Genomic DNA, 25,660 nt, shown 5'->3' on the forward strand with positions numbered 1-25,660 from the left:
AAGCAGATTTTTCTTCAATCTTTATGAGGAATTCAGATTTTACTTTTGTCATTACTTCTTCAAGAAACTTCGCAGATCCAGCATACATGAAATCGTCGACATGCAAGGCAAGGACCCCTGCAAGGTCTCCATCCTTTCTCCAGTAAAACACAGCAGGGTCTTTCGATTTCACACCATCAAAATCAATTAAACAATCAGCAACTCGCTGATACCACTTGAGACTGGCGTCTACTAGCCCATAGACACATTTTTTAAACTTCCATATTACTTCTGGGGTAACTTTTGCTTCTTTAGGAGGTTTCATGTACACAGTTCTCATCATGTCGTTCCCTTGCAAGAAAGCAGACTTAATGTCTAATGCTTGTACAATCCAGTTCTTTCCCGCAATGATGGCAAGAAGTAAACGAAGACTCTCTTTGCAACAAGTAGGGGAATCACTTATGATGGACGATGTATCCTCAAGAAATCCCCGAGCAACTAGTCTAGCCTTTTGTTGTATCGCCATTCTGTTTACATACCCAAGTACTTGTGATAACTTTCCTAGCATCTAGCTCTTCTATCCGAACTTCTTCATACACCTTGTTAGTTACCCACGAACTCAGTTCTAACTGCTTTTCAGTTGCATAGTCATCCAATTGAACAGCATAGACATCTTCAATTGGGTCGAAATCAAACTCATCACCATCATCTTTGTTCAGTACAGTGAAGTCATCGATGGTAGATACATCTATAGATATGGTTTCATTTGTCTCTTTAACATGAACATTGTACCAATTCTTATGTTTACCATTAGCCCTCCCTGCTCTTGACAATACAACAGCCTCATACTGTGTCCCATCATCAACAAAGATTATTGTTGAGCCTCTCTTAATGGCAGTTGGCTTGTCAATCCTTTGATCCTCCTTAGTACTGACTGTGTTGTTAACTAACTGCGAGACTTGTACATTTTTCTCAGCTATTTCAGTCAAACTCGTAGGTGACGCAGCTTCGATTTCAGCAGGACAATTAACTTCAGCTACAGGGTTTGTAGAAGGCTCTACTTCAACTTCTTGGACTGAACCATGATCACTAGAACAGTCAAGATCTGGTATTCTAAGCACACTTGCTTCTTTGATAGACTCAATATCCTGAATTGGACCATTTGTACTATCAGATTTAGATTCATAGGGAACCTGGTCCTTCAAAAGAGAGATCCTGCTCTGATGTACTCTTGTTACAAAGCTTCCTTGACGAAGAAATACCACTGTACTATCTTGTCCTATTACTGTTGCAGGACCCTTCCACTTGTCTGATCCCACAGCTTTGTAGTAAACTTTACTTCCAAAGGTTACAGGTGCTGTGTAAGTTCTCAGTGGCTTCTTCAAAGCCTTCATTATCCTATTGGAGCTTTCACAGCTTAGAAACATCCTTCTAGAAGCATTCATAGCATTAATATGACTAGCGACTACTTTACTTGACGTTTCATTCTCAAGAGCAGGTGGACTTGAGTTGAGGATATTGGGCAGGTATGTCTGTGTCCCAAACATGAGCTGATTGGGTGAGAAACCAGCAACAGTACTGAGTGAGTTTTTTGCACTACACGCCCAGCTGAGTATGGTATCAACCTTAGTATTTGGAAATTCTTTAACCAGTTTCAGCATCATCAAGGAAATTACAGCATTATGCCGCTCAACTATTCCATTTGAGAAAGGACTATAGGCAGCAGAAGTCTTATGCTCAATGTTGAAATTCTGTGTCCAATCTTCAAACTCTTTGGAACAAAACTCTCCACCATTGTCAGAGAATATCAATGAAGGGCACCCAAAAACGGATATCCATTTCTGACTGAGAACATCAATAATTTCACTAGTCTTCTTGGACCTGACAATCCCAGCCTGACTAAACCGTGAGAATTCATCAATGATGTGCAGGTAGTACAAATTATTATCCAGCTTGTGCAAATCAATGGCAACTGATTCATTTATTCCTCGAGCTCTTGGAAATGATGTGCATGGTTTAGCAGGAGCCTTCTTGTAAACTTGACAGATCTCACAAGTTTCAATGACCTCTTGAAGGACTCTAAACAAATCTACATCTCCCAAACCAGCATCACTAAGTAATCGCCTGAGCTTGTCATATGAACCATGTCCCAGCTGACAATGAAGCTTTTTCACCGAACCTTTGTCCAATTTCTTTTCGACAAACTGGCAGACATTAACGGTAGCTGCTTCTTCAAAGTGGTCTTAAAATGTATCATCAATCTCAATGTGAGGCAACATATCAATCATTATTAGACCAGTGGAGGTGAAAGAAGTGGGAATGTCCTTCCCAAACATACTAACACGGTTGTTGACCATATCAATGACAGTCTCAGTATTCTTCATAGTCTCTTGACTAATTAAAAGAGGTATATCATCACTTACCACATCACATTTTAGATCAAACAACTCACCATCAAGATCCATTGGCAGAAGAACCTGTTTTGTTGCTCTGATAGGGTCACCATCACCAAACCTATACACAGACGAAGAAGGAGAGGTTTTGAGAACAACTTTGGACTTTTTCACAAAATCCTTCAACCATAATTCACCACACACTGTTTTGGAACAACCAGTATCCAAAATAGCATTACCAAATGATTCAGCAAGGTAAATAGCTTGGGGTGAGGAATACTCTTTGGTGAAATATTGGAGTTTCACCTTCTCTGTAACTTTCTCCAGATTTGGTTCACTTTCCAGCTCTCCCTGGACTGAGCGTGTAAAGAAGGATGGTGCACTTTTGCGAGGGCATTCTCGCACCAAATGATACCTTGAATCACATATCAAACACAACATTATATTCCCATACTTGTCCTTTCGATTTATGTACTTGTTCTTGCCCTGATGTTGCTGCTGATTACCGTTCGGGTAATACTGTTGACCCCTATCAAGATTCTAAAAAAAGTGCGATGAGATTGGATTTTGACACTAAAAGTGCGATTTTCACGTGTCACACGGTGCAGTGGCGAAATGTACTCCCCACCCCCCCCTCCCCTAGCCTGCAAGATTTCTTGCCCCACAAATTATTTTCTATTTAAAAAGATTTCGCGAGTCCCTTTGTAAGCGAAAAGTATGTCACTGTTCATGTTATTGGATCCATAAATAACGAAAAATTTACATGCGTATTTTTATGAATTATATTATGTTACATATTGTTATTATGGTATGCCTGTCGTAGCACGATGGTTTAGGGCGCAGTCGCCAAGCAGTAGATTTCGGTTCGAGTCTCGTTAGCGGTCATTCTTTTGGCAATTATTAATTATTTTACTAAAATTATCATCAGAGCACCTTGTAAAATACGTTATCCGATAGATTATACTGTTCGTACTTCATCTAGAGAAGACTAGCATTTAAGGATTTGTCCGGGGAAGGCCTCGTTCACACTGGAACATGTCCGATTATTGTAAACGTAGTTATCTGTTAACGGTTTTTTTGTTTATGAAAAAAAAAAAAAAAAAAAAAAAGTTGAAGAGACCCTTTCTCAAACTTTTAATGAAGAAATTTAAATATTCACTATGCCTATGGCAGTATCAAGTATATTCTGAGAAAGATGGAGTAGACTGTAGCCAGGAATAGTACCTCCTTTAATGGTAACCATGGTAACTATAGTAACCACTGTGAATCTTGATCTTATAACAACTAGTATCCTTTAAGACTTAGACAGTACTGTGAATAAACACGCTGAAAAGCGATGAAAATGCAAGCGCGCGACCGAATATGTAGTGCTGAAAGAGGGTGCCGAAATCTCGCGGAAAATCTCACGATATCGTGAGCCTAGCTATGAGATTTAAACGAAACTCGCAAAAATCTCGCAAAAATCTCGCACGCGTTACGTCGAAGTTTTCACGCTATAAACAAGTGATAAAATACACGTTAAGAGTATAAAATACATGTTAAGTTCCTAATTCCCTCAACTTTTAAGTTAAACTTTTTCTGTTTCCTCATTTATTTACAAATTTTGTGCGATGAGTCTGGCTCGCAATCTCGCATAAATCTTGAGCTGGGACTGTTGATTATTATTTGAGCTGAATTTGTTCCCTGATCTGTAGTTCTGGTTGTTCTTTTGTCCTTGTCTGGCATAGAACGACTCTTGTGTCTCCTGCTTAATTTTGATATCATTTAACCCAGATGTGCTGGTTTTTCCGCCCAAGATACGTTTGATGACTGACTGCATTGAGGCATATTTAATATCAGTGCAAGCAGTCATGATCATTTTCTGTTCATCAGCACTCAAATCCATGGACCTCATCAATTTGAAAGCAAGCACATTATCAGGATAAGTAATGTCAATAGCTTTAGCTTGTTTCATAGCACGGTCAAAACGAATCATAAAGTCTGCGACTTCTTCATCTTGATTTCTTCTTATATCTTCAAAAATAACATACCTTTCATAGGCCATATCATTTTTGTCTTTCTCAAACACAGCATCTAGATGTGTGATTAAAAGCTCCAAACCATTATCTTTGACCATATCTTCTAGGGACATTTCAATTGCAACAGTTTTGTAGTCTCCACCCAAGACCCCAATAACCGTAGGAGCTTGTTTCTTCACCGCGACATCTGTTCCTAACTCCCAGATTTTAATCTCCTTTTTCCATGCTCCATAATCCTCACCAATCCTAGGAGGGCTTTGCTTTGACATTTTCACACTTCCTGCAACCACTGTTAACCTTAGGTATTGGTACCAGTAACTACACCGTTGTTATATGAAAAGGTAGTTAAGAATCGTATCAAGTCATACAGTATCAAGTCATACGCTTATACAGCAAAGCCCTGGGAAATACATAATTAGTGATATAAAGCAACTTAACACCCTAAAACCATTATCGGTTGCGCTTTCACAATATTTTGAATGGTTACAAATTTATTTCATTATCTAATACTCTCATACTAGAGGCTAATATGGAACAGGAACTTCAAGATCAGATAAAAGCCCTTGTTGCAAATGAACCTGGTGTTCTAGGAGCTGTTTGCTTTAACAAGGTAAATTTTATTTTCAAACTTTGGTTTTAAGTTTTAATGATAGCTTTGGAATGAATTGTAAATAATATTTAGTAATATTAATGATAACTGCTCAAAGGTTACTTTTGATTTTAAGATTTGTATTACCTTACTCGGGAATATTATGACTGGGATAAAGTGGTGGGTTTTGGAAAATTCCGCCATATTTTTCCCGGTCATTAATTTTCCCAGTCATTAATTAACCCGCTATAATGTTCCCGAGTAAGGTAAACTAATAGTAATACATTTTGATGGGGGTCCGGACTCTAGGGCGTAAGACTCTAGGGCGTAAGACTCTAGGGTCTTAGGGTTAGGGTTAGGGTTAGGGTTTGGGTTTGGGTTAGGGTTAGGGTTAGGGTTAGGATAAGGGTTAGGGTTAGGGTTAGGGTGATGGTTAGGGTTAGGGCGCCGCCCTAAAGTCTCACGCCCTAGAGTCTTACGCCCTAGAGTCCCGGACCCATTTTGATGCTTGGTGGGTTTTGGAAAATTCCGCCATATTTTTCCCGGTCATTCGTTTGTTTGGGCCCGGACGGTGCCGGTGGTTCTAATGACCATTTACTAAAATACATAAATACAAAATACAATATAGTATAAATATTATAAATTAATTTTCCCAGTCATAAATTAACCCGCTATAATATTCCCGAGTAAGGTAATGCTGTAACATGAAAATACCTGATACTAATTGTTCAGTTTCTCTTAAAATGTAACTAAATAAACTCCTCAGCAAGGGCTTGTGCTCTGCAAAGAAGGCAGTGTCACAGACTCACTAGCGTACAATATTTCTCTCCTAGCAAAGCACAGCGCTTCCCTCGAGGATGCAGGGACAGTTCCTGTCACCTGCATTGAGTTCAGTACCCTCAAAATTGTGATGAAGCAAACAGAAAAAGTGGTGTTTGCTATAATATCTGAATGTGTCTGACAGAGTAAAACGGACTTGGGTATTATGTTCAATGTGGTAATTATTCAAATTCAATCTATTGCTTGAATCTTGTGAAGGAGAATATTTGATTTATGAAATACGAGCAAATCTGAATATGCTTGATAATGCAAGTTATTTTAATGACTGATTGAAGAGCAAATCAATTCAATTGTCAAATTAATTATGTCTTAGATTTGTGCTATTAATTATAGCTATTAAACAAAAAGCTTCAATTTCCAAAATGTATCAATCGAATAAACCAATAATTGAATATAAACTTGTATAGTAGTAACTAGTAAAGAACTAAATGCAGGTAATTGTTAAACTTTAACCTTTAAAATAAGTTTTCAATGTAACCTCCATGAGCCAGGGTTTTTGTTTACGTTTTTGCAGATGATTATTGATTATGTGTACAGCGAAAAACATGTTTTGTTGTGTTTGGTTCAGCTTTAAAAAATTGACGTTGCTATAATATTTTGATTTAATACGTTGTATGATGTTTCATTTTTTGGTAAATCAAAACATTTAATCAAGACTCAAATATTTGAAGTAACTGAAGTTACTTCTTCAAAGTTATTACAATCAAATTCTACTAAACAATTCAACAATATTCGAACAATATCGCTTTGTTTTCAATCTTTTGTAGCTCTTTACCTAATTGCAACTCTGTTATTAGCCAGTACTTTGATGACATTATTGGGGGATGAGAGGAGTAACTTGTCTGCTAAGAAGGAGACATGCAATGAGAAGAGTAATCTTGTAGATAAGGAGTCGAACGAACACAATGTGCATTCTGATGTTACGGGTATGTTGTCTCTGATCATGATGGTGTTCTTTACATCCCGCATAAGCTAATTTAGATCATAGAATTCCAATTAACAAATCGTGAATCCAAGAAGCCCGACACGATAGCGGGGTTCTACTATCTCGATGCGGGAAAAAGTTAATTTCGGTTTACTACTATCACGTGTTTAACAAAACTGTGTCACGTGTTTAACAAAACTGTGTCACGTGTTTAACAGGTCTGTGTCACGTTTTTAACAAAACTGTGTCACGTGTTTAACAAAACTGTGTCACGTTTTTAACAAAACTGTGCCACGTGTTTAACAAAACTGTGCCACGTGTTTAACAAAACTGTGTCACGTGTTTAACAAAACTGTGTCACGTGTTTAACAGGTATATCTCGTCAGGAGGGGAAGGGTCGAGAATGGTGGTAGGGTTGACTAATCTGGGCAACACCTGTTATATGAATGCAGTTCTACAACTCCTCTTCTCTGTTCCTAGTATTAACACAACTCTTGCTGGTTTGATATTACCTTTTAGTTCAACTATTTTAGGTCCTCCGGTAACAATTAAACAGTTATAAAAATTGAAATGTTAAATTACATTTTTTCACCCAAAGTATGCCGGAGTCTATAAGTTTAGCCTCAAGTATTCACCTGAGTTTTTGTCCTGACAAAATGTTAAACCTGTTTTTCGACAGCGGAGGAGAAGTTGCAGAGTACTGGCATAGGACGTGAACTGATATCATTGATAAAGAAAGCAGCCTCTGGAAACTTTATACAGCTGAACACTGGTCAGCTTAAACACGAGATTGGACTTACTTATTCTAGATACATGGGATACAGACAACACGATGCACACGAACTGCTTATAGGTAACATTTGGCCACCGAAAAGTGGTTATTATCTTTCACCATTTCTCCGAGAAAATAGATTCAAAATCAAGAAACAAACTCACCTCGCCTATTGTTAATGTTCAAGAAATTTATGAGTATGAGGAATAGCTTTTAGTGTCAGTAAATGTTTTCACTCTACTTGTGCATGTGGATCCAACTTCGTCGCACCAGATTGATAACACATTATTTCAGAGTTGTTAGATCACCTTCACGAGTGTCTCAAATGTGAGGAGAAACCCTGTGAAGAGGGAGTACCTGCTGATAGGTGAGTTGTACAGTAATACCGACTGATAGGTGAGTTGTACAGTAAATCCGGCTGATAGGTGAGTTGTACAGTAGTACCGGCTGATAGGTGAGTTGTACAGTAATACCGGCTGATAGGTGAGTTGTGCAGTAATACCGGCTGATAGGTGAGTTGTACAGTAATACCGGCTGATAGGTGAGTTGTACAGTAGTACCGGCTGATAGGTGAGTTGTGCAGTAATACCGGCTGATAGGTGAGTTGTACAGTAATACCGGCTGATAGGTGAGTTGTACAGTAATACCGGCTGATAGGTGAGTTGTACAGTAATACCGGCTGATAGGTGAGTTGTACAGTAATACCGGCTGATAGGTGAGTTGTACAGTAATACCGGCTGATAGGTGAGTTGTACAGTAATACCGGCTGATAGGTGAGTTGTACAGTAATACCGGCTGATAGGTGAGTTGTACAGTAATACCGGCTGATAGGTGAGTTGTACAGTAATACCGGCTGATAGGTGAGTTGTACAGTAATACCGGCTGATAGGTGAGTTGTACAGTAATCCATTTCAATGCTGTTAAATTCTAAATTCGCACTAAACATATTATTCGAATTAAATTCGCATACGAATTTTTCTCTGAAAATTTCCGCATTTAAAAAAATATACCAACAGGAAATCACTTGCCCACATCAAAATGTTCACTATAGTTGGCTTTGTATGGTGGAATATTGCCAAAACATGTGTTTCCCGAAACACATTCGTGGTAACTGGTTAGTGACTAGCGTGGGTACTGACCAAAATCGCAAGGGGTTAAATTTAGCTCATACCCGAAGACGTTATGGAGTAAATTAACTTCTCTTAATAAACTTGAAAACACTTAATTACCTCCACAGTCTAGTCTACGTTTGTCGAGAATCGAGATTTGTATGTTTGAGATTTGAAATTGAAGTATAACGTCACAATTCACATATCCAACTAGATCAGAGACTCGAGAATGCTGCGCGCTCCCACAGCCGCATTTTTACCGAATTTTTCGCGCATTTAACAGCCTGGATCCATTTATTTATCAATTAGTGAAGTTTTTTACCCAACACCAGGGATTTCGTGATGGATACTAGTATGAGTGGGACGTTTGTAGCCCGGAAGGAGGAGAATGGTTTCAACACTAACACCTTCTCAACAATGAACATAACACCTCCAAACATTCCCAACATAGCAGACGAGAACTTGAACAGGTATCGAGTTACTATCTGATATGGGGGGAGGGGGTTATCACATTTTCTTCCTGATGATGTAAATATTTTCAATCTGTCGAAGCCTTTTAACGATATTTTTATTTTATTGCTTGTCTTTGAGCGGCCGCAACTAGATTGATTAATCTAGTTACCTCGTACCGTCTGAAGATTTATATTGGGGCTCGATAAAACGGACAAAAGAGCACTGAATGGGGGAGGGGGGGGGGGGGGGAATGTGTCCAACAAGTTATTAATAGTGTGTTATTTAGTTATTTATGGAATAAGGTATGTTCCTTGTGACAGAAGCTTCGTCAAAATTCAGAATGACAGTTGATTGTTTTATTGATCTGAAGTCTTGAATCAGTTGTGGGACACAGTTGTGGGACACAGTTGTGAGACACAGTTGTGGGACACAGTTGTGGGACACAAGGTTCCGATTATATGCTTATACGAAACGAAAAAACTTTGTTGCAACGATATCCCGTGAGAGTCGAGGCTTTGCAGTATAACTGCCACAAAATGTAGGGTATTATGATGGAATCAAATAATGGCGCACACATTTGAGCAGAAAGTATGGCCGGCCTATTCGAATCTCCATCTAATGTCCTTGAAAAATGAAATGAAAAAGGTCAGGCCTTCTTTTTTTGTTTTTTGACAAAACAAAACCGAATAAAAGTAAACCATGCCATTAAATATGGCTGTCTCACTTACAAAATATTAGCATATGAATAATTCATAAAGGATGTATCCGAGACGACATAATATTGGCATTATTCAGCTTTTGGACGGCCTGGAGGGTCTACTTAAGAAAAACTTGGACGCTGCGAAGATCTAAATAATCGCTTTTCCGCGCAAATAAACGCAATTCATGCGCGCGCGCGCACTTAGCTCAAATTTATATAATTTGTTCCTGTCCGGCGGCCGACTGCTTTCTGGTTTTAATTTGAACAAAAAGGTTTCCGGGTTTTAGATTGTAAAGCCACCGGCAAATCATACCATCTGACACACTAATCTAACTTCTGATATTTATTCTTCATTTCAGTCTGTCCATAACGCCACAGAAAGGTAGGGTACACGAGAATCTGCCAATAAACCTGATGGAGGATCGGCACATGGATACTACTTTACATGAGAACATATGTCACAACATCGCTACCAGTAAACCGACCCTGCACGAAAAGGAGTTCTCCTTGATACCTGAAGGCAGCAAGAATACAGATATACCTCTTTGCAATCTGCCTGTCCTGTCGCCAACCACAGTTACGGCATTTAACGTTTGTTCTGTTTATACTTCTCTATCATTCCCGACTTATCTGTAAAAATTCTGCTTCCTCAGTCTATTCTATTTGTGTGTCATTTTATTTGGCCTCAGCTAAACTACCCCTAAGCTCTCATCTATAATATTAAAACACTCACCCTGTTTCTCAGTTGGAAGGGGACGAGGACTGCAGTAGGAGTGTTGACAGTAACACAGCGATACAAGGCTCCTCCGACCTCGCCCACCATGACCTGGTTTGGGCTGAGTGGGAACAAAACAACTCCTCCATAATCACTGACACTTTCTTCGGCCAGTTTGTAACACACACCACTTGCTGCCACTGTGGTCACACGGTTGCGCATTACGCGCCTTACAACCACATTTCTCTTCCTCTACCTCACGCAACTGACAGACACATTGTAGTGACTTGGATACCTAACTCTGATCATAAAGCATACAGGTTTAGATATAATTCTGTGTTCAATTATACTGATAAGTATAATATGACAGTACTTTCTTGACGAAAGTCAAATAAAAGGAAATACTTTCGAGAAAACCATGGTATATAGCTGACTTTGGCAGGGTAGTGTTGGTTATGTGGCTAACCTGGTGGATATCCTTGCTGTACGGCTAGTTAAACAAGGAATTGAAACTGTGTGACTCCGTGCAGACCAACCTACCTGTGGCTAAAGCTCTAATATACAAAAACAATACATGATCTCTTCTGACACCATATTAAGTTTATAAATTTTTAATTAAAAAAAGTTAAGTTAATAAAATTAGAATATAAAGGCGTTACAAAGGCTCTATTAAACATGATCACATATCTTTAGCAGATATACAATTTCAGGTACCTCGTTGTAGTCAGTCAGTATGGCAGAGTATCAGATCTGAAGAGTGCTGTGCTCTCACTTGTCGACCTTCCCATTACTACAGAGGACATTGTTATAGCCGAGATTTACAGGAGTCGTGTCCACATGGTTCACGGTAACGAGACACTAGTTAAACACGTCAACGACTCCCGCAACTCCGTGTACGCGTTTGAGCGCTATATGTATGAGTCTGACACTAGGAAGGGACAGTGTGAGGATGCGAACTATTTCGAGAACAATCTGGATACTGATTCTAAAACAGATAACAAGTTGAACAGAGAGGTTATCGACGCTAATATCGAGGTCAACATCGATGTTTCGGAAAACACAAAGCAGTTCAAAAACAAGCTGGAATTGTTCAACCCAGAAGCGAAGGTTCGTATCCATTTATTTACTATAAACTAATTACTAAACCTTTGATAAAGATAATTCCCATGCTATAAGCCAATTAAGACTCGTATCACAATCAAGATTCCGCGAATTAGAAATAACAATTTCCTCTAGATAGAGAATAAACCCAAAGAAGTTGGGATGTTGGTTGATTGGAGTTGCTGTGTAATATGTCTGGAGGACTTCCCCCCTCATCTCCTCCTCTCCCATGAAAACTGCAACATGGTCAGTTCCCGACTCATTTGCTAGTTATATAATCACTAAATATTACGTACCTACCACCTAGCTGTACAGCGTTACATTTTATAACAATCCCTGATAACTCGCTCCTTAGACAATTTGCAAGGAGTGTTACGACTCGTACAGGGAGTCCGACACGAGCTCACAGTGCCCAGTGTGTAAGGAGCATATGAAGGAGCTCCATCCTGCAGGATCTGAACATACCAGTGCAGTGCGGTGGACTCAGACTCCCCTCCTTATTTCTTATAATGATAACGTGAGCATTTTAAACTTCTGTCACTGAAAACGTGGAATCTTTCAGTTCAAATGTTGTTGATTTTACCAAATACATTTGCCAAGGTGTGTTTGGTTATTATACGGTTCGGTTGGGGACTGGCCCGTGGTACCAGCCAATGTTTACTCAAAAAAATATATATAATATCAATGGTAATAAGAAATTCATCCCCGTGGGGCACATGCATAAATATAAAATGTAAAGGAAATCTCAAACTATTCAATTTAGACTCTACCGGTAAAGTATGCAATGAAGGTTTATAATTTAAAGTTTTATTTTCCAATGGTTAATAGGTAAAGATAAGAAAAGTAAAACAAGACTGAGCACTTCAAAATTTGTAGAATTTGTAACTTGATTTGAAATCGCGGCGATAAAAAAGAATGTCCTATGTTGGCAGTGTAATTGATGAGATATGCGACGTTTATTGAGTGATGCATAAGTGTGTGCATATAATCTAAGATGTAGAGACAAGGTTATTATCGGCATTTTGGTTTATGTTACGCTTTGATTTTCTTAGTCCTGTTATACAATATAACATGAAATTAGGCCAATCGTCTTCGATGTTTTCATTTTGCTGATCGATGAGCATAGTTTTTATACAAGTTTTGTAAATGTTCAGGTTAAATAGACTAGGCGGGGAAGTTGCTGCAACATTATATCGGTTTATTGCTAATAATGGACCTTTAAAAAATACTGAGTTGTTGTAAGGGTGTTGACCATACTTTTCTGACCATTGTGTAGTGAGAATAGAATCCAGGTTAGTATTAAATAATGGTGCGCTTTTGGGAATTGTTTTCTTGAGAGACAATGGTACTAGATTAGGAAAGTTTTTCAATTTATGCATTAAAATGAGTGCGTTCTTTACAATGATACTGTGTACTGTCAATATTTTATGTGAATAAAAGCCAGACTTGGTACTTGCTGGGGGGATACCGTCCTTGTACCAGTAATTGACGAAACCAGGTAATACTGCTCGAAGGCCCATTTTCTGTTTTACAAAAAGCGATTCAATATGAGACTTGGCAGCAAAACCCCATACAAGGCTGCAATAATTAAGGTGTGACTGCACAAAACTTTGATAAATTTGAAGACGTGCTTCGAGAGGCAGATATTTTTTAAGTTTGTACATGACTCCTATGTATCTGGACATTTTCATTTTCATGGCAGAAATATGATGGGACCAGTTTAGTTTATCATCTATTATAACTCCTAAAAAACGGGCTTCTGTTTTTCTCTCAATTGTGACACCAGAAATTGCCACATCACGATAATTAAGATTTCTTTGTCGAGAGAAGATCATATAATTTGTTTTCTTAAGGTTGAGAGCTAAACCATTATTATCTACCCACTTAACTAAAGCATCGCTAAGAGTATTTAGTTTATCGTAAACTTCATTAAGATTTTCTCCTATCAGGAAGATGTTGGCATCATCTGCGTACATAATGAAATTGGCTATACCTGATATTTGAGGCAGGTCGTTTATGTAGATTATAAAAAGTAAAGGTCCTAATATTGACCCTTGAGGCACGCCGTATAAAATTTGGTTGGTTGAAGATTTTGACGTGCCAATTGATACAAACTGTTTCCTGTTAGTGAGATATGACTTAAACCAGTTTAAGGCTTGACCCCTTATACCGTAATGGTCCAGCTTGCGCAAGAGTATGGAATGATCCACAAGGTCGAAAGCTTTGCTGAAGTCGATTAAAAGAAGTAAAGTTACCTGCTTTTTAGACATTGAATTAAGAATGGTGTCTTTTGCGTTGAGAAGAGCATGTTCACAAGACCTACCCGGGCGAAAACCGTATTGGTTTTCACATAGTATGCTGTATTTATCTAAAAAACTTATAACTCGGTTATGCATTAGCTTTTCAAATACTTTAGAGAAAGAAGCAAGAAGAGATATTGGTCTGTAATTTTTTATGTCAGATTTAGATCCACCTTTGTGAATTGGGACCACCTTCGCTTCTTTCAAAGCCTGTGGAAAGATCCCCTGTTCAAAAGAACTGTTGACAACGTGGGCTAGTACACTAGTAAAACTGGGACAGCTGTTAGCGATTTTTAGAGGTTCAATTTTAGTGTCTAGTGTGGCTTTATTCTTAAGCAGGTTTATGACGTCCTGAATTTCTGTGGCAGTGACTGGCTTTAAGTAAATACTACTTGGAGTGGCGTTGCGAAGTGTGCTATGGGTTCCACCAGGATCAAAAGTGGTCCTACTACTAATTTCAGACTTAATTTTAGGAGCGATGTTTGAGAAGTAATCGTTAAATTTTTCTGCTACAGCTGCCGGAGTGCTGATTGAGCCGTCTTCGTCAGTCAGTTTAATTGAAGTAGGTTTAGATTTTTTCCTATTAAGAAGACTGTTTATCATTTGCCACTGCTTCTTAGAATTTTCTTTGTTTTGCTCAAAAAATTTTTTGAAGTGCTTGTTTTTAGCTTTATCGATGTGTTTATTACAAAACTTCTTCAGACGGTCATATTTACTACGGTTACTATCAGATGGTTCCTTAACAAAATCATAATATGACTCATTTTTACGTTCTATAGCTTCTTCGAGCCAGGGCAGCATCCATGGTTTCGGATTAACACGTTCATTTTGTCTTCGTGATTGTCTTTTTGTGGGATAGGCAGACTCGTAAATCTTATTATAAGCCGTATTTAAATTATTGAACTGTTCGTTGGCATCATTGGTATTGTTAAAAATTTCTGACCAGCTTTCATCTGTAATTAAGTCTCTGAATTTTTGATTGTTGGTGTCGTTAAATCTACGTGTTTCAGTTTGAGATACATTTTGTGAGTTAGACGCAGAGCGGTAGCTGCTGGTTGGCGTGTTATCAAGATTTATTGTAGTGACTATTGCTAAGTGATCAGACATATCTGTCGTTAAGACGTTACAGCTTATTGTATCCTCAAGATTGTTTGTGTAGATGTGGTCAATAAGCGTGGCACTATGGTCCGTTAGGCGAGTTGGGCGTGATACAATTTGAATAAAACCGTAAGAGGACGCAATATCTATAATGTTCTGACATGCTTGGTCGCTGCTGTGCTTCAGTAAATCAAGGTTGAAATCTCCATGAAGCGTCATATGTTTACGGGTGTGTCTCCCTAGGTTGTGCAGCGTATTTTTGAAAATTTCTAGAAACGCTTCAGGTCTCCTAGCGGGAGAACGGTAAACATTGCCAATTATTTTCGTTCTGTTGTATCCTTTGCACTGATGGAGCTTGATAAATTGGAATTCGCCACTAGTATTAGTTGGTTCAGGGTTTGGAGTGAAAATATCAATTTTATCATAATCGACTACACATTCATCACAATTTATGTAACACAGTGAAATTAACCCACTACCGTCAGCTGATAGGTCACCCCTACCTGATAGAACTGCCCAGTAAAATTGAGGGGACTGCTTTACGCTCCTTTGTATCTGACCTCTTCCCTTTTCCTCTCTCTCCCTCTACTGCCGCCCTCTTCCTAGCTGATGGCACCGGTAATTTGTTTCTTATTTAGTTGTTGTGTTAGTTGTTTGGTTATTAAACTAGATAGCTGACCTTCCAATAAGTTTTGTACCCTAAACGCAAACCACCGATTACCAAGATGACAATATTATTAAAAGCTGATTATTGCAATCGGTTTCATTACCTCTCAATAATCCCTCAGATGTAAAGAGAGAAGTTACAGAAGACGAGGAGTACATGATCCTTGGATCACATCACTTTGTTGTTATACTCGCCCAGTGTCCCTCAGCTTTGGAGGTTAGCTCAAACATAAGAACACTTTATTTAATTATTATATTTGTTCGATTGAAATTCAAATCAGTGATTGGCTTTGTAACTTGGTCTTAGGATTTGCTGATTCTAAAATGATGGTAACTGTTTCTGTTCTGACCTTGACCTATTATTATTATTATTACAGGAACAGTTAACCCATGTCACGGACACAGAGTCGCTGAAGAAACTGGAATTGAGTCTGAAACCTCTAGAACTACAAGACTGTCTTAATGCGTTTGTTAAAAGGTAATTCTTTATACTATACTTGAAGCAGTGACACAGTTGTATAATATAATGTTGCGTGGTATTGTGCCCTAATGTGTGCTAAGTACCCTGGTTGCTAAGTAACCAGGTTACTGACAGTAACCACCTAGTAACCAGTTCACCTAATGGTTCTTTCCCTCCAGTGACGAGTTATGTGCGGGCAGTACCTGGTATTGTACTTTATGTGACAGTGAGCAATCAGCTATAACCTCAACCTCCATCTCACATCTCCCTCCTTACCTTATTCTTCAGCTCAACCGTTTCAACGTCCTCTCAACCGTGAGTTTCTTAATATTTTTTAGTAACTTACTTTTTCTAGTCACTTAGAAACAGTAGAGTTGAAAATTGTACTTTGTTCGAAAATTTACAAGAAGTTTATACTGTACTCTTTCAACCTCAGTCAAAAACATGAATCATGATATAAACTACATCAATTAAAATACCTTTCTTGAAAATTTAAAAATCTTATACTCAGCATGGAACGAAGAAAATAAATGTAAGGAATTAAATACACTTTAAGTTTTCAAAATTTTTTAGAAAAGACAGAAATTATCCACTAATAAATAATATTTTCACCAAAAAGATCATCTCTTTGTGCTTCTTTTTCTTTTTTTTTCTTTCTTTGTCTAGCAATTGTTCTTCGTTCAGCGTTCCATGATGTGTTTACTCTGAAAATGGCAGAGAAATTATTTTGAGATTACGATCAATTAATAAAGAACCAGTAAAACTCTCAAAATATCGTGCATCAGAAACATATCTTTTCAAAAGTAAATATATGGTTAATATTCGTTATTCAATTTAGCTGAACCATAAAATCAAACATTTTACCTTCACACGTAACTTGGTAGACATTTTGAGCCCAAGTACCTCCCCTGCCGTCATATTGACATGCAGCCGACAACCCATATTGGTTAAACGTTTCCGCGGCATCGGCTGAAGTGAAACATTCTCTGTTGGCTTGGACTGCGAAGACAGAGAAGCCTTGTTCCTTGGCGAAGTTGTAGCAGTCTTCAATCGGTGTATCTGAGTTGAATCTGATGCCTCCAGCTATTGCTCTGGTAGGAAGGTCAGTCCAGCAGCCCAGACTCTTAGGACTGCATTCACCTTCAGGATTTGATTATAGTTACAAGTTTCAATGAGAGCTTTAATTTGATATAATAATCTACAGAGTAACTGCACTTCTATCTTTCAACAGACTTTAATCAGAGAAAAAGTTCGTGCCCAGCGTGATTCTAACTGGCCTTATTTTAATAGACTATTTCAGTTTTGGGGAAAAATTTTTGTTCGTTGACTTGTTATCTATAATTAATTTCGTAAGTGAATGAAAGATTGATATTCGTTGTAGCTTAACCATAAAATCAAACATTTTACCTTCACACGTAACTTGGTAGACATTTTGAGCCCAAGTACCTCCCCTGCCGTCATATTGACATGCAGCCGACAACCCATATTGGTTAAACGTTTCCGCGGCATCGGCTGAAGTGAAACATTCTCTGTTGGCTTGGACTGCGAAGACAGAGAAGCCTTGTTCCATGGCGAGGTTGAAGCAGTCTTCAATCGGTGTATCTGAGTTGAATCTGATGCCTCCAGCTATTGCTCTGGTAGGAAGGTCAGTCCAGCAGCCCAGACTCTTAGGACTGCATTCACCTTCAGGATTTGATTATAGTTACAAGTTTTAATGAGAGCTTTAATTTGATATAATAATCTACAGAGTAACTGCACTTCTATCATTCAACAGACTTTAATCAGATAAAAAGTTCGTACTCAACGCGATTCTTACGCGATTCACCATACAAATCTTTTCGTTAACTCGTAATCTAATAATTTCATAAGTGAATGAAGGATTGATATTTATTACAGCTGAACCATAAAATCAAACATTTTCTGAAAATCCGCCAAATTTAACCCGCCACTTTTTTACCTGCAACATTATTTTCACAAAAATTTTGAAAATCCACAGAATTCTACCTGCCATATTCATATTGCAAAACTCTATCCAATTTTCTTCCAGACTGCGTATTTTGTATTTTTTTGCAGTTTCAAAGTAAAATAATATTAAAAATCCATCACCCCACATGACATATATTAGGAACGTTAGTAGTTAGTACGTATCAAACATTAAAACAGCGTTTGTGTAGGCCATTAAATTATTTAATTAAGCCAATAGCAAGGTAAATTATGAGCAGATAAACTTTTTATTGCATTAAAATCAATCTTGAAGGGCTAACCCTGTCAGTGTCCGAGCATGCTAAATCACTCTAAACTCGATTTTCGAGATTTTTCAGTGGCCTTATTCAGATACAAATTTCGTACTCAATGCGATTCTAACGCAATTCGTAATCTATAGATTTTATAATTGAATGAAGGATTGATATTGGACTGCATTCCTCTTCAAGAGAATGCCAATAATTTAGTTTACCTGCGAGTGCAGCCCCCAAAAGGCACACAAACAGAACTAGCTTCATTGTATCCTAATGTAAAGAGAAAATATTAACTATCAAGTTCAACGACAAGAAAAATGTCGAGGAAACGGAAAATTTAAGGAGTTTAAAAGTTCGAAGAAAAGTTTTTCCTGTTAAAATACGAAAAGAAAACAAGGATTAAATGTTATCACAGGATCTAGGTGATTTGGAAATCAACAAAAAAAAAACTCGCGCATGAACAAACGTAGCTTTATTTCCAGAAAACCTTTTTTTAAATTTCGACTCAGAAAATTTTCGGTCCGATTAATTCTCGATACGTACTTCTGATGACAGAGCTCCCGCCTACAAAGATGAGGAAATAAAATAATGTGTAATGTGTTTGGCATAAGGTTAGTTAGGCATAAGGTTAGTGAGGAGTTAATTTATTAAGTGACATTGAATCATGAGATTTGGAACCATGAGAACATTGATCAATTGTTAAGACAATCAATACGGATACGTAATAATAATACCTTAAGAACGACAAATTTAGTCTACCATAAATTTAGTCAAACTTTTGACTAAAATTGTTGTAAACCAAATTTCATGAGACTAAATTTTTTGACGACTAATTTTAAAGGAGACCGAAATTTCAGTAGAGCATATATGACATGACTATTGAATATTATTAAGCTAACATTTCCTACATTGTTTATAGGGCTTTATATTTAATATAATGACATCACCGTTCCTACTGTACAAAACTGTACCAAATTCCTATTGGGTTAGAGCTCCTCTTGGACATTACATTTCCATTCAAATTAATTGAATCATATCGACATAAACTACGTCGTACCGACAGAAATGGTCAAGTTGAAAAGGGGTGAAAAAGAAACTGAACACTGAACATTGTACTGAAGAACTTAGTGATACAGTCCAAACTCTGGATCCGATGTTATTGAAATTCCTGAGTAATGCATTGCAGCTTAATCTGTAATGCTCAGATGGGGTAGACTAAATTTGTCGTTCTTAAGGTAAATGGACCTTTTCGAGACCATTTTCCAAAACAGGTAATTGGTTTTAAAATACACTGAACTAACCAGGTTCACTTTCGAAGCAAGATCTGTCGGCATATTGCCACCCCCAGTATGCAGAAGTTGTGTGTTCTCCAATAATGTAACACGTTGTCACCCTCCAAACGAGTGGACTGATCACAATACCCTCGCATCTGTAAAATTTGCATAGTGATAATTCCATTTATTCAAGTATTTGTTGGCGACGAGCAGACAAGCTGCTATCTGAATTGTCTGGATAAAATTTCACTTTACAGTCCAGATTGGATTATATCATTAGTAAAATACAAATAAAAAACAAACCTGCTCTCAGATAAACACAGCTCCACACAATCCTCCCTCCCAGTATATGTTACTTGTTGTATCACTGAGCCACTGCTCCTTGTGTTGCTCATGAAGCAGGAGTCACTATCTGATTCACCTGATCGTGTATAATCTGGTTCAACGGGTGTTGTGGAATGTGGTTCTGTTGGGTCAGGTCAAAATTATAGTAACCAAAATTATGGTAACCAAATTTATTGTGAACCAAATTTATTGGCCCTAAGGTAGGTGATTTCCATTCAAATTAATTGAATCATATCGACATAAACTACATCGTACCGACAGAAATGGTCAAGTCGAAAAAGGGTGAAAAAGAAACTGAACAGTGTACTGAAGAACTTAGTGATACAGAGTCACAAACTCTGGATCCGATGTTATTGAAATTCCTGAGTAATGCATTGCAGCTTAATCTGTAATGCTCAGACGGGGTAGACTAAATTTGTCATTCTTAAGGTAAATGGAATGGAAAATGGTCTCGAAAAGTCGAAAAATGTGACAAAAATTTTTGCAGACTAAAAATTTGCGAAATTTGTGACTAAAATTATGGTAACCAAAATTATAGTAACCAGATTTATTGTGAACCAAATTTATTGGCCCTAAGGTAACTGTTTTACCTGCAACATTATTTTCACAAAAGTTTTGAAAATCCACAGAATTCTACCTGCCATATTCATATTGCAAAATTCTATACAATTTTCTTCCAGACTGCATATTTTTATTCGATTGCAGTTTCAAAGTAAAATAGTATTCAAAATCCATCACCCGACATAACATAACAATAACATGAAATAAGGTTAAAATGCTCCCCTGGCGAAAAAAAATAATACGTGATATGACCATATACGGAAGTTTGTCGAATTTCTTGTTAAGGTTAGGGTTTTAGAATATGCTTCACTTAGGGATTGGGTTTGGGTTTGGGTTGGTGCAGAGTAGAGGGATAAGGTTTCAAATAGCTGAATTAAGTCATTCAGGGCCACCTAGAGAACGTGTTAAAAAATTCACGTGAAAGTCGAGTGTAGAGTGATTAATCATCATCCCGTCTATTACAAACAAAGCATATGATTTTTTCGAATAAAACCACCTTGTTATGGTTGGAATACCTACAAATTGAGTCCATGACGCTTGTTTCAGTGTAAAAAAGGAACAATAAAATTAAAACATAACTGATTTTAAAAATTTCCTCGAACAAAGCTTTTGACTAGCGGGTTTCTAGTAGAGAATCACGTTGTGCGTATACTCAAGATATAATTTGTTCCGTAGGCAATTCTCTAGCTTAAGTTTAAAACATTTAAAAACAGATCTACTTACCAGCATCGTCGATCCTTTCTATGCAGGGTATGCATTTTAAAGCCATGTCGCCAAAACAACGAGGACAAAGTGGATCTTCTACGCACTCCCCGAAACAGCATTCAGCAGCGCATTCTGCAACTATCGCCGCACATCTGAAATAATTTAGCTACACTCAAATGTTATAAATCTTATGAATAAAGCACCATATATATCAAGATGGCGTAAGCATGACACTTGACGTGCAGTTACAATCGTTAAAGCTCTTATCAAGTATCAATATCACCATAATTATAAACTCACTCAGCAACCGTCAACCATTCACAACCGAGTGCAGCCCCCAAAAGGCACGCAAACAGAACTAGCTTCATTGTATCCTAGTGTAAAGAGAAGATATGCGTGATATTAACTATCAAGTTCAACAACAAGAAAAATGTTGAGGAAACGGAAAATGTAAGGAGTACATGGTTTATTCGTCCCGGAATATTTAAAAGTTCGAAGAAAAGTTTTTCCTGTTAAAATACGAAAAGAAAACAAGGTTTAAATGTTATCACAGGATCTAGGTGACTTGGAAATCAACAAAAAAAACTCGCACAGTTCATATTTATACTACTTATATATAAATCACGCCCTGTAAGATTTGTCTAAATTTCTAAAAGTGAAATATTAATATTATAGCGACGACTAGCAGCAAGGCTGGCTCTGGGGAAGCGTTCCGAAAACTTCTCCAATCGTAATGACGAAGAATTCATCGTCTACAGTCGTATTTAAACCTAAACAACAGCAACTCCAGTAGCAGTTCGATTCCATTTCAAATCGAATCTAATTAAGATGGCAAGACGAGTTAATTTCCGGCTGCGACGCGCCCAATTTGAATTGAACTGATAAAATGATTTTATCGGCTTTTTTCCGAGATTAATTATGTGCACCAGACTGAACGAATTTTTACTTTTATCGAATTATTATTTAAGTCATATATATGTTATGTATATTAAATATATTCCATTTTTCTAAGGAGTAACTGGTCATCTTATCAGTTGATTTATAGTCTGTTCTAGATATAATTTTAATTGGCATTTCCATATTGGATAAATTTCTCATTAAGATAAAGAACGTCTATATTAAAAATGTTCGCGATTGACTTTAAGGCTGAGCCAATATTTTATTCTTACCCTCTTTTTGAAGTCCAGCTCACCGTTGGCATACAAATGGAAGTGTATTTTTTACAAGTGGAAGAGGCGTACACCGCTAAGCCGATCCTTAGTGCTTAGCGGCTATGGGCTAGTTAAGTGAAATGATTGGCTTGCTCAGCGGTAAATCGATCTAAAACAGACTAAAATTAAAATCCGGAATGAGAGGATAAAATATTTGGGGTCAATATCGCTAACTAGTATTAACGACCTACCAAGACGCTTGACCATTGTTAATGGTCTGGCCCGGCGCGCGCTACTTCGAAGAAATTTAGACGAGTAACATCCGTCAACCAAGACGCGCACCGAGTTGCACTCGACTATGGCGGCCGAGATGGCTCACCAAAATTTTCACTGAAAATTTTGAATTAAAAAATTAATTATACAATTAATCGCAAAATAAAAACGATTTTGAATTTGATTTGTAAAATGATTTTAAAATTTAAATAAAAAACGATTTTCATATTGAAATTGAAAACGATTCTCATTTTTGAAACGATTTTGAGTTTGATTTTGAAAACGATTTTGATTTTGATTTTGATTTTGATTTTGATTTTGATTTTGATTTTGAAAACGATATTGGTTTTGATTTAAAAAACGATATTGATTTTGATTTTAAAAACGATATTGATTTTTATTTTGAAAACGATATTCATTTTGATTTCGAAAACGATATTGATTTTGATTTTGAAAACCATTTTGATTTTGATTTTGAAAATGTTTTTTTTTTTTTTTCCGGTGGCGGCCGAGAAGGCTCAGCTAGCTAATTAGCCGCATGGGATTTATGTTCCGGGGTATTTGGAACAGGTTTAGGGGTTTAAATAGTTAGTACCTGTCCCAAACCATCAGAAAAATCAAGTTTCGACCTCCCAACCCACTCAGGCCACTCACAGGGGCCACTCCCATCTAACTATCTTGATTTCAGCTATTTTGGGATGGGCGTGGCCCCTGGGAGTGGCCTGAGTGGGTTGGGAGGTCGAAACTTGATTTTTCTGATGGTTTGGGACAGGTACTAACTATTTTAATCCCCTAAACCTGTTCCAAATACCCCGGAACATAAATCCCATACGGCTAATTAGCTAGCTGAGCCATCTCGGCCGCCACCGAAAAAAAAATAAAAAAAAAAAACATTTTCAAAATCAAAATGGTTTTCAAAATCAAAATCAATATCGTTTTCGAAATCAAAATCAATATCGTTTTCGAAACCAAAATCAATATCGTTTTCAAAATCAAAATGAATATCGTTTTCAAAATCAAAATCAATATCGTTTTTAAAATCAAAACCAATATCGTTTTCAAAATCAAACTCAAAATCGTTTTAAAAATGAGAATCGTTTTCAAAATCAAACTCAAAATCGTTTTAAAAATGAGAATCGTTTTAAAAATCAAATTCAAAATCGTTTTAAAAATGAGAATCGTTTTCAATTTCAATATGAAAATCGTTTTTTATTTAAATTTTAAAATCATTTTACAAATCAAATTCAAAATCGTTTTTATTTTGCGATTAATTGTATAATTAATTTTTTAATTCAAAATTTTCAGTGAAAATTTTGGTGAGCCATCTCGGCCGCCATACTCGTCGACGGTCAATGACAATACTTGGAACAAATATTTTACGAATATCACCCGTTGATAACAATAAGTATAACAATAACTATCAGGGACTCGGGAGGACGGAGAAGATCTCGTGTCCAGTCCACATACCCCAACACAACCTGGATCTCTCCTGTGTAACTACTGGCAGTAAACCCGTCAGCTCTTATTCTTTGTGTGGCATCGTCCATCATACTGGAGGTGAGTCAATACGGTCATTATACCGGAGGTTAGCCAATACGGTTATTATGCTGGAGGTTAGCCAATACGGTTATTACATGTATTGATCAGAACTTAGATGCTGGCTCGTTCCCAGTTTTACATTTTCATTTTCATTGGTGTTTCTCCTAAAAATTTCTAAGTCAACACGAAGTTAAACATTTCTCTGACAGCTGACTAATTGAGAGAACAAAAGAATCGTGAAATCGACCAAATATGCTTTCTTACTCTTAACTCATCTCAATTCAATGTTTAGGTATAGGTGGTGGTCACTACACATGCCAGTCTCTAACCGACGATACTTGGCGTTACTATAACGATACCATGGTAACCACAAGAGAGCCCCTCACCTCTGACGACGGTATCCCTGGAAACGATTCAGATGCTCGCTCTGCCTACGTGCTGTTGTACCGCCAGAACTGTGACTTACCGAACACTTAACAATAACCGCGCGCTCGCGCGACTGAGCACTTTTTATATGAATATCTTGCGCGGTGTTGTTCGTTTTACGCACGTTTGCTGAGGTTCGCTATGTTTTTATTGTAATTTATTGTACTTGACTTCAGGAGCTCTTCTGCAACTAGAACTTTTATTTTAAATTGTTCAAAATTAAATTTCCAATAAAAAACATCCCCACAAAACGTCCCCAACCATCAATCGCAATAGTATTAAAGACCCAATATAAAATAATATCATTTTTATTAGTATTGTAATACCTCGTATCATTGATTTTACAAAGAGTTTAAAAGAACTGTGCCAGTCTAACTATTAGATATTATCTCAGAAACGTATACTAGACCCTGGTCATTAGGAAAGTTCGCAGGAGATGGACCACGTTTTTCCCAATTTAACTTTAGAAGATTATCACAGCAAGAACTTCTAAGATAGGCATATGATATTTCACATGTCTATAGTTCAACTAATTGAGGTTCGATTAATACAATTTTTGAAGCATTTAGTCGAGGGCAAATTGAGGCTAACGAGTCATTTTAAATTTTGTATTCTAATGACAGCTTCCAATTTATTAATTATGTTATAATAGTTTAAACGTGTTCCCATATCCACAAAGTTGGCAAACCCAACAGATATCTGGGAGGAAATTTGTGAAGAATGAGGAAATTTTTGGCATGTGAGAGGAAATTTCTTGGTTAGCGACTGACAATTGCAGTCCGCAAAGAGCAGTTCAATCATTGGGTATCGAGAGGAAATTTGTCCTCTCTAAATGACTTAAAATTCGTGACATCTTTAATTTTAATTTGTCCAATGTTTTGAATCCAAAATATTACCGAGTGTCTAATCAACTACTTTGAACCTTCTCTATTGATATCCTATTGGTCTATCATATAATCCAGTTAAAAATTTTCCGGATGCTGCGCCCCTGCCTCCTTAAAATATAACTAATAACCAAGTGTCTAATCAAC

At 37.3% G+C, this 25,660-nt stretch overlaps 2 protein-coding genes and 1 long non-coding RNA gene across 5 annotated transcripts; 2 read left to right on the forward strand and 1 right to left on the reverse strand.

The window, feature by feature from the left end:
- Window positions 1-4,909: 4,909 nt before the first annotated feature.
- Window positions 4,910-6,423, forward strand: LOC134812148 (uncharacterized). The gene is made up of 2 exons (XR_010159894.1): window positions 4,910-5,000; window positions 5,746-6,423. It is a non-coding gene; the product is annotated as an uncharacterized LOC134812148 (long non-coding RNA).
- A 172-nt stretch (window positions 6,424-6,595) lies between these two features.
- On the forward strand, window positions 6,596-25,002 carry LOC134812139 (uncharacterized). 2 transcript variants are annotated; one of them, XM_063819362.1, is made up of 16 exons: window positions 6,596-6,745; window positions 7,131-7,244; window positions 7,424-7,597; window positions 7,811-7,883; window positions 8,958-9,095; window positions 10,138-10,369; window positions 10,524-10,813; window positions 11,204-11,600; window positions 11,730-11,840; window positions 11,950-12,111; window positions 15,478-15,610; window positions 15,781-15,875; window positions 16,036-16,136; window positions 16,298-16,433; window positions 24,089-24,221; window positions 24,496-25,002. In XM_063819362.1, the coding sequence occupies exons 1-16, from the start codon at window positions 6,628-6,630 to the stop codon at window positions 24,678-24,680; spliced, it is 2,592 nt and encodes an 863-aa protein (XP_063675432.1). In that variant the 5' UTR covers window positions 6,596-6,627; the 3' UTR covers window positions 24,681-25,002. The 2 variants fall into 2 exon arrangements, with proteins under 2 accessions (XP_063675432.1, XP_063675441.1); XM_063819371.1 differs by having other exon boundaries at window positions 10,138-10,354; window positions 24,496-24,983.
- LOC134818870 (uncharacterized) lies at window positions 16,565-21,954 on the reverse strand. 2 transcript variants are annotated; one of them, XM_063828579.1, is made up of 7 exons: window positions 21,702-21,954; window positions 21,259-21,535; window positions 19,933-20,050; window positions 19,657-19,784; window positions 17,526-17,801; window positions 16,983-17,258; window positions 16,565-16,822 (listed from the first exon to the last, which is right to left on the reverse strand). In XM_063828579.1, exons 2-7 carry the CDS (start codon window positions 21,302-21,304, stop codon window positions 16,818-16,820), a joined length of 849 nt encoding a protein of 282 aa, XP_063684649.1. In that variant the 5' UTR covers window positions 21,305-21,535; window positions 21,702-21,954; the 3' UTR covers window positions 16,565-16,817. The 2 variants fall into 2 exon arrangements, with proteins under 2 accessions (XP_063684649.1, XP_063684640.1); XM_063828570.1 differs by lacking the exon at window positions 21,702-21,954 and adding an exon at window positions 21,541-21,610 and having other exon boundaries at window positions 21,259-21,392.
- Window positions 25,003-25,660: the final 658 nt, after the last annotated feature.

Source organism: Bolinopsis microptera, chromosome 1 (assembly GCF_026151205.1).
Source record: "Bolinopsis microptera isolate Bmic1 chromosome 1, MBARI_Bmic_1.0, whole genome shotgun sequence".
NCBI classification, from domain to species: Eukaryota; Metazoa; Ctenophora; class Tentaculata; order Lobata; family Bolinopsidae; genus Bolinopsis; species Bolinopsis microptera.